The sequence below is a fragment of the Micropterus dolomieu genome, linkage group LG08 (assembly GCF_021292245.1).
Source record: "Micropterus dolomieu isolate WLL.071019.BEF.003 ecotype Adirondacks linkage group LG08, ASM2129224v1, whole genome shotgun sequence".
Lineage (NCBI taxonomy): Eukaryota > Metazoa > Chordata > Actinopteri > Centrarchiformes > Centrarchidae > Micropterus > Micropterus dolomieu.
The window spans coordinates 29,463,860-29,473,531 of NC_060157.1; the positions used below are offsets into that span (position 1 = coordinate 29,463,860).

The 9,672-nt window shown below is 38.5% G+C and overlaps 1 protein-coding gene across 4 annotated transcripts in view; it reads left to right on the forward strand.

Moving 5' to 3' along the window:
* ptpn11b (protein tyrosine phosphatase non-receptor type 11b) overlaps nucleotides 1-9,672 on the forward strand; it is a 53,997-nt gene that overhangs the window by 11,103 nt on the left and 33,222 nt on the right. For all 4 annotated transcript variants that reach the window (XM_046056129.1, XM_046056131.1, XM_046056130.1 and 1 more), the window contains exon 2: nucleotides 6,403-6,525. In XM_046056129.1, coding sequence (XP_045912085.1) covers nucleotides 6,403-6,525 — 123 coding nt within the window. The remainder of the gene's footprint in view (nucleotides 1-6,402; nucleotides 6,526-9,672) is intronic.

Here is a 9,672-nt window from a genome sequence, read left to right on the forward strand (position 1 = left end):
TAGGACATGCGTCTAGTATGTCCTATGGATTCACTTAAATGTATTATCTACTACACTCTAACACTTTTTTCTTTCCATCCCTTTGAGTCATTTCCTGTCTACAAATGGTCTGTCCCTAGCTCAACCAGCCAACCTCCCTGACAGACTTCCAGAGATATTTCTAATGTCACAGGGAGGGCATTGTCACCCTCCGTCCCTTACTTGTTTTTATGACTAATCCCCTTGTAATCGGTTACAATTTGTTATTTATGAATTCCTCCTATAATCTGCTCCCTCAGCTCGTGGAATGAGAGAAAGCGCAGCAGATGGGTTTTGCCCCCCGGTGAGGATAAATAAGGGGGTCAGGTGCAGTCTGTGTCAGATGTCTGGTCTGGTGTGGTGTGGGCTATCTGTCGTGAGCTGGTGCAGTTCAGGGCTTTGCTTAAGTCTTAACTTTAACAGTCGAGACTCTGTTTATGCAGGCTGGACTGATATTTAGATCAAGCACATTTTGGCATTTTATTTAATACTGAACTAGTCCTGTGGTTAATCTCCAGCAAAAGAGGGTCCTCGATGACCACAAAGAAGCGGTGTAGTGTCTTATGTTGGTCTACATACTAATATCATGTGTCATTCACACATATACAAACCCTATCACACATTTAGCGTCATTACTGATTCTTCTGCCGTGTCTGTCTCGCTTTACCTGTTTCTTCTTCCCCTTTCCTGGTGTTCCCTCTCTGTCAGTGTCAAAAGTCATGCAGCTCTGTGATTGACAAGCAGTCAGTGTCACTTTTCTTCATCTCTTGAATACAAAATGGTGGCAGTTGCTTCATCTGCAGTCGTCCATGTGACATTTTCATTTAGCAAAAAACTATTTCAAGCCATTTCAATTTAGTTTTAATAAATGTCACCCACAGTTCGTTTAATATGAATGAACAGAAACTCCAACAGTTGCACAGTGATAATAGTTATGTTTTTTGTGGTTCAGGAGTTATTGAAGAAATTAATAGAAAGCGTTTTTCACCTAACATGAACTGAGATTCAGACCTTTACACCAGCAGTGACCACAACAATAATGTGGTCTGTGTTCGCCACAAGAGCTGCTGAGCTGACACATGAGTCTTATTTTTATCTTACTGTCATGGGTTTGTGTCATACAGTGTGCAAAAACAGAAACGCCTAAATGCTTGCCCACAGTTAAAGCTTTCAGATAGTATCTTCACACCATGAGCTTCATGAAGGGGCTCTTGTGTCACCCGGTGCTCTCCACTGGGTTATATTAATCACTAATAAGCCTTTGTAATGTATCGTGTGTGGTGAAGAAAGCCTACGATTTAGCGTGTAAAATGCATGATTTCCATGACTCATTTGGTCTCATCAGTGTCAAAAAAAGTCTGTTTTCCAATTAGTGTTTAATCATTGACATTTACAACCATTTTTCTTTCCAAAGACAAAGCCAAGGCCTGCAACTAAAGGGTTATTTCAGTATTTGAATGTTCTTGAGCCTTTCAGTTAATTTGTCAATCTAACTATTCTCTTATTTCCATTACTTAAAAAAACAAGAAAATAAACAAATCTATAAATTAGCCTGAGAGACTGTTAGAACATCACTTTAGAATCTGCAGATTCTCCATGTGCAGGTAGGGAGAAGAGAGTGCAGGCGTTTCCTTGAACGTAATAATATACAGCTTTTCATAATATATCCTATTCAGTTCTGTAGTAAAACTTCGTAATCACTGATTTCCAAGCAGCAAGAATACTTGGAGAGAGTATCCAGAGAGATCCTTTTTGTCTTTAAAATGTAAGCGATGCTTCTGTGAAAAGCCATTTTAATTTCTGGATTCATACATTGTTGTCTGGGTGTATTTGAAATGGACTTGTTGATTTGCATGTGTTCAGTTTTTTAATTACTTATCGCCCCCCCAAAAATACCACAGATTTAATATAGTGCTTAGAACTACAATTAACAACCAGTTTCATTTTCAGTTAATTTATCCATTATTTGTTTTATTATTCAATTATTCTTTCATAGGGGCCCAAAGTGATGTTTCCAAATTAACAATTTATTCTGACTAACAATCCAAAAACCGAAAGTTGTTTATTTCCAATATGAAATTGTCACATTTGAGGAGATGCTGCAAATGTTGGTAGTTTTACTGTATAAATAACTAAAACATTACAGCAATATGTTAATTATCAATATCATCATTGATGAATTTTCTGTCACTTGACTAATAGATAGATAGATAAATTACTGTAACCATTTAATCAACTTAATCATCAACTAATCTTCAGAAGGGTATGCTTTAGGGCATGCCTACCTTGTGATTGACAAGTCGCTACCATGGCAACATGTCAGTCTCAGTAAAGCCTATTTCTCCCCAGCTACAGGTCACTTCTGGTTCCAAAAACCCAAGTTGGCGACAGCTAATATGCCAAACTCAAGGCTTCAAAACGGTAGTCCACAAATGGGTCAATGGGTGACGGGAGGCTATGGTTTAATTAAAATGTCGTTTCCCCCATGAAACTCCAACAAAATGTACAACCCCATGCCCTTGAGCCATGTGTGCAATTTCATGTCAACATTGTCAAACCCCTGTTCCTTGACACACATGGGACCCTGGATGGCTAATGGTGCGTTGGATTAGCCAGCAATGGCACAAAGTAGTTAGGGAGGTTTAACCCAATGATCCCTGCTTAAACATGAGCTCTAAATCCACACAGCTGACATAAAGCCATTCACTGGGACGTTGCTGCTGTACTTACGTACTGCTTCTTCGAGATTAATGTAGTCCTTCACTCATTAAACACAGTTTTTACACAACACTCCAGCAGGCTAGTGCAAGTGTCAGTGTGTAGATGCACTGCCTTGATGTCCTGTGAATAATGAGTATGGTTTGGTTTGGAAAAGTAGACCACCCAGAATCGGTCAACATACCTGAGACAGGGATGGGATAAATATTTTCCTGCAGTGTTTTGCAAACAGGAAGTAACATGTAATCAATAGCTGTGCAGTAATGTAAACCTGTATGCCTTTCCCTTTCGGACCAGGACAGGACACAGTTTGTATTTATTTGTAGATTCATCACGAAAAAAATGTACACTATGTACCAAGGCACTACCAGAATCATGATTGCAGATATTGTCATGAATGTCTGTAAATAGATCTTAAAATAAGAGCATAAATGTCATGTTTTATATATGCAGTATTTTATTTGTGCAGTTACAGTTACTTCCAGTGTAGTGTTCTTGATACAGCCTCCTTTTGATGTTAGTTTGATAGTTTATGCTAAAATGTTATTGAGGAGCACTCTAGTTTTTTATTGATTTAATTTCAGTTTTAAGTGTAATTAAAAGCTGCCTGGTGTCACATGACATAAATGAGACCTAAAAGGCTGACTGAAGTAAAGTAAGTTTAATGGCTTTCAAATTCTTGGTAATGATATTTTGACACAATTGAAAACGCTAAAAGATTAGCATTATAATAATAGATAAATATTAAGCACAATATTCATACAGAGACTACTGATACTGCTGATCTATAATCAATTTTATTCTTAAATACTGAAAGGTAGCCCCATTAATTTGAAAACGGAGTCTATGGATAGACCTCACATCCATTATGTTCTAAAAGTAGGCTACATCACAGAAGACATATAGTGCCTGAACACATGCCCTTATTTGACCATCACTCACCTAATGTAACTATAAAAGTCTGCCTCCTCTATCAAACTTGAATTCACACTTAGCAGCTGTGGTCAAGTCACAAGCTGAAACTTTTGTGGCCGATTAACACTTACAGATCAGTGAACCGCATCACAGACGCTGAAATAATGCTAAACTTTTCTTGAAAGTGCGGGAATTCAAGTTCGGGCTTTTCCGACGCTTTCATCTCTTCCCGAACTTGAATTCTGTCCTGTTTGTTTATCACTGGGTTTGTGTTTACTGGCTAATAGTGATATCCATTAGGCCTACAGTGTTTCCCATACATTCATTTATTTGTGGCGGCCCACCATATTATCAGCGTTGACTGCCACATATTGATATTGATGTTTTTTTTTACTATTTAAGATGGGAAAACTTGTATTTGATTGCAGAGCTGCACTCAGTGCATATTTGCCCAGTTTGGGCCAGAGTAATGCACATGCACAGTACCGTTTGTTTATGTTGTTACCATTGAAAGCGTCTAGAAATGAGCGTCCATTACATACAAGCCCTCGCCAAACGAGTGCAAACAATGCTGATTAAGCCCATCACAGCCAGGTAAATGTCTATATATTTTTCAGTACACTGGTGTTTTCAAATCTGGTGTCTGTGGCGACATTCCTGCGCTGGTAAACTGGTAGTTATGTGTTTTATGCCAACCAGTAATGACATTTTTAAACATGCCATAAACACACAGTATGTACAGTGTAGGTTACAGTTTGTCTGTGAATAAAAGCTAAAAGCTAAAGCTCCAGTTCACTCGAGAGACGGGTGTGGCCTAGTGGGTAGAGCCCGTTAATCGAATAGATCTGTGAACCACAATCCCCGGCTCCTCCAGGCTGCATGTCAAAGTGTCCTTGGACAAGATATTGAATCCCGAATTGGTTGTGGTGGCTAGTGTATGAATGTGTGTGAATGTTAGTTTCTGTTTGAGCAATTAGAATAGTAATTAGTATGAACGTGTGAATATGATGTAGGGTAAAAAGCAAAGACTAGAAAGGCGCTATACAAATACAGAGCATTTACAGTCTGTGTGTTTACCAACTGTTGGAAAAGTACTCAGGTTTATCGCATTGCGTCATTGAAGATGATGTCAGGCAGTTTGCATGTGGCAATCACCTGCCTACAATATATCACCTCAGTACTGCATCCCCAGTTTAATAGAAAGAAATAGAAGTCATACCGTCGGGATATCTAAATACCCTGGTTTACCGTATTAGCTTGATGCCACCCAGGTCAAATCTCTTGATCCATCTTATAAAACTAATGCCCTATAAAAATCTCAGTACTGAAGAAAAGTCTGTTTAACTTCTAAATTCTACAGCTGTACAAGTTGTTGGGTGTGAAGTAGGGATGGGTATCGCTACTCGATACCTTTATCGTATGGACCGAAACAGCCCGGTATTGAGTTGAATCAAAACGTCTTTAGTCAAACCAATACTTCAATCAATACTTTTTGTAGCCAGATCGCTGCAAAATTACTATTTGTATGGTTTTGCTTGCAGCCAATCACGCAAGCAACACTACAAAAGAAAGAGAAGAGCACGCCTTTTTTTTATGTGCATGCACCATAAACTGTATTTAAAAAAATAAATAAAAAATAGGCCTGCGCGAGCCAAGTCCATGTGATTTTTAACTATGGCTCACCTTCGGCTGCATTCTCAGGCATGTCCTTCAGCTGTTGCAAGTTTATCACCACAAGCTTGGCTTTGCTTTGGTTTCATCTTCTGGTATCATTTAACACTTCTCTGTACATTTTTATTAGCTGTTCACATCACTTGTCACTGATCGATTGTTATGATCCATCACATCAATTAAACGCTTTTGTGACCAGCAGCGATCACCTGATTTTACTCACGGAGCCTGCGGCTGTTTCAGGTGTAGTTGGTGTGATCGGCTGGACGTGCAGCCTCTCTTTACTCTTTAGACTCTTTAGTGTAGTAGTAGTAGGAGGTTTACAACTCACCACTAAAGGAAAAAGCACTCGTGGAGACCTTTCAATTCAGTTTATTGATTTAAAGTTAACAAAATAATTTTCCGTATATCAAAAAAAAATTTTCCCACAACTTATTTGGTCACTAAACTATTTCACTCCTCCTCCCTCATTCAAATATAAAAACATTTGCAAGCTGTAGTCTTTCCCCTTTATAATACTACCCATGAGACAATAAATTAGGATGAGGAGGATCTGATACAATTTCGCAATACTTTTATGTAACAGTTATTTGAAATACGAAAAAAATAAAATATATAACCTTGCTTGTCCATAACAACAATAAAAATAATTATAGGCTACCAATCAACTACTATGGCTTCAACAGGTGGCTTTTTATGCAAGGTATCGAATGAAATACTCTGTTGGTAACGGTGTCACTTTAAGGGTACTGGTTTTGGTACTGGTATCGTAGAATTTTAAACGATACCCAACACTAGTATGAGGTGTATAAAAAGTGCCACAGTTCCTATTGTGTTGGCCCAATATGAATATGAACACCCTCAAATTGAAGCTGAAAGTTCACCTCCATTGTCTTTTGTTTCTTTAAAATTTTATGTACTGAAGTACAATGGAAAATTTAGCATATAGTCCTACTCCATAGGAAAGGAAACTGGTGGGGGGTGGGACAAAGATTGTATACATTCTTCTAACATGGACACATGGATTATTTTGGTGTTTAACAGGCCACTCTTTTGTCCCCTGTTTTCACTGCTTTCAAGGTGGTTCCACCCAAACATCACTGGAATTGAGGCAGAGCAGCTCTTGTTGACCCGGGGTGTCCACGGCAGTTTCCTGGCTCGGCCCAGCAAGAGCAATCCGGGGGATTTTACCCTCTCTGTCAGGTAAGTTTTCATCTACACTCCCTCAAGTCCTTTCCATATAGTTTTTGTTGTTCACCATCAGCCTCACTATTTAACCTCACTGTTCTCCCCAGTTCAAAGTTCAGCCCAGAGAACAAACAAAGCTCTGATGCTGTCATTTTGAAAGACTTGATGGGTGACTAGAGAGGCAAGTGGTTCTCTCTGGGAAATAATCATTTGTAACATTTACATTTAAGACAATTTCCTTTTCCAATACACAAGTCTAAATGCCTGGATGACAAAATATAACACACAAACAAAACTCAACATTGCAAAGGTCAGATCCTCAAATACCCTTAAAATAATTATGTAACCATGGATTTAGTCTGAGAATGAGGAGCGACTGTACTGATTTGACTAAAATGGTCAGTTTACAAATAAGGAGTGGGCACTCTTCCTGCTTAAGCAGTATCTGTGCATCGCAGAACACTTGCTTTTCATTTTGGCACCTATGTTAACAGTCAGTCTCACCTATTTCTTTCCGCCAACCAGAGCGATTCTCAGCTAAAATAGATGAATAGAAAATGACAGTATCATATCAACATCTGCAAAACATACACCTTTCACTACAGACATACACCTCATGTATACAACATGTTTCAGATTAAAAGCCCTCTAGCTTTTGTGGACAGAATGACCCTTCATTTCAATTGAAATTAGCTTTATTGGCATAAATGTATAACTTTGCCAAAGCATTATACAAACTACATAAGAACAATCAACCCCATACATTTCATTAAAGTATATGTGTGTGTGTGTGTGTGTGTGTTATTATAATAATATATTAAACATTAAAATAAAATAAATAGATATACCGGAAATGTGTGTGTATATTAATAGACAAAAAATAATAAAAAGGAATTAATTGATAAAAAAATTAATAATAATAATAAATAAAAAGAAAACTGTATCAAATGTAAAAACAAAATAATTACTAAAATATCAAAAAATCTAAATAATAATTTAAAAATTTGTAAAATTATTTATCAGTCTTTTTCCACTGGTTGTCCTCACTTCATGGCATGAGGAGACATATTTTGCACAGTTGGGCATTTCTCCCAGTAAATAGGGGATTTTCTGTGTGTCTGATATGAATTCGAATTTGGGAAATGTTTGCAAAGTTTTTTTTTTTTGTCTTAGTGTTTTATATTTAGGCCATGAGGTTAGAAAGTGCAGCTCTGTCACACTGGGATCAGAGTCTCTCCTCTTGTGGTAGCCATCTCTGCCTGTGGCGACCCTTTTCTGTGGCCAGGCTGTGTTCACTCAGTCTGTATGTTGTCCTAAACTAAGAAAAATGTTGACATTTTATTGTGCTCAGGTAATTTTTTAACAAGGCTTTTGTTGTATGTATTATAGGCAAACTAAATATAGAAAGATAGGCCGGGCAGTAGCAACACTTCAGCAGCAGCGTTGTCTATGTGGACACCACACGCATGCGAGCCGCATCACATCGGCGAGGTAGCAGTCGCACACAGGTAGAGGTAGGCAGTGTGGCCCAAGGCTTAGAGTCTCCAAAATTCCCACCCCTGGGTCAGCAAGTGATGTGACAGAAGTTGTTTTGTGTGTGGGTTTCAAAGAACATGTTACATAACAGATTTGGAATGTGTGATTTGGAAACATTCTGATACAAATTGGCCAGAAAATCCTTATTTGGGAAGCTGGGTGGAGCTGAGCTGAAGTGAGTGAGTGACTGTAATACCCCGTGAAACCCGTCATTCATGCCCTAAAACATATTTCTCTTAATCTGTTTAATTGCGAAACCCTGGTGTGTTGCCGAGAATATGAAATTTCTAGTAAGTAGGACTCAGCACTACATGTTGTGGTGATTACAGAGAGCAGGAAACAAACTGAGATAGAAGAGAGAGTTTGAAGAGTGGCTCTTCCTTGGCAACGGAAGCTTTTAAGAGATACAGCAGTCGGCCAAAAGCCTGGAATACAGCCAAAACGCATTTGTTACTCTGTAGCTGTAGCTTGCATGGCTTGCATAGGTAGGGGAGGCTGTGTGCGTGTGTGTGTGCATGTGAAAGAAATAGATAGGAAGAAAAGGAAACATTGTAGTTAGACAGGCAGTAGCTTTTAAATAATGTTACAGAGTGAGGGGCCTGTTAAGGTTTCAACCTTCACTACCTGTGGTTTGTGTGAATGTGTGCGTGTGTGGAGTAGGGATTGGTAAACTCACCCCACCACATGAGGGTTGGTGGGGTGAGTTGTAGCAACAGTTACACTGTGTGTGTGTGTGTATGTGTGATTACATCTGTCAAGACCACAGAGGTCAACTGGCCAGTGTGCAAAACCTAACCACCTGCGAGCAAAGCTAGGTCACATTGAACATTGAAGAGGAAGGAGGAGGGAAGCACAGTTCATATTAAAGAGGTACTATGTATGTACTGAAAGAACAAATAACACAGTATTCATCCAAAGTTGAATTTATAAGCAAAAAAATGTGCTATTGCTCAATTTAGGGGTATGACCAGTAGCTCATGGTGGCTATTGTTAGCTAAAGTTAGCAAACTTTAGATAGATATTGTTGTTTAAATTACATTATAAAACGGGTAGCTCAAATCAAGCAATCTGATTGGTTCATAGTAGTGGTATAATGAGCGGATACAACGGCTGTGACGTCAAATTTCATTTGCCCATCCGTATTCGTATCACTCCGCGACAGACAGGGTTCACGTTATAATCTGGTCTCATGCCCCAGTTACACCTGGTAATAAAATGAGATAATGAGATTTGTATGAAAATGCATTAAAGTTCTGCTTTTAAATGCTATACTATTCTTTGTGGGGTTCATCAATAGTGATAAATGATCAGTATATATTTTATGAACGTTAATCGTTAATATATTATTACACTTAGTAAAAGTACCATTCAAACAGCAAAGTGTCCTAAAAGGACCTTAAGAAGTGAATTGCATAATTCAGCAAAACAGATATTGTAGGCTACCTACCGAAATTTGCATCCGCCTCTTTTCTCAGTATAACAGAGCGTTACCCAGTTAACTCGAACGCACCTGTTGACTACCAGTTATACAGTGTGCTAACTTCCACAGCTGTTTTCCAAAGTTAACATAGCGCTCCTTATTAGCTAGGCTCCTTACATGCTTGCTAGTAACTGTTTTGAAGATGG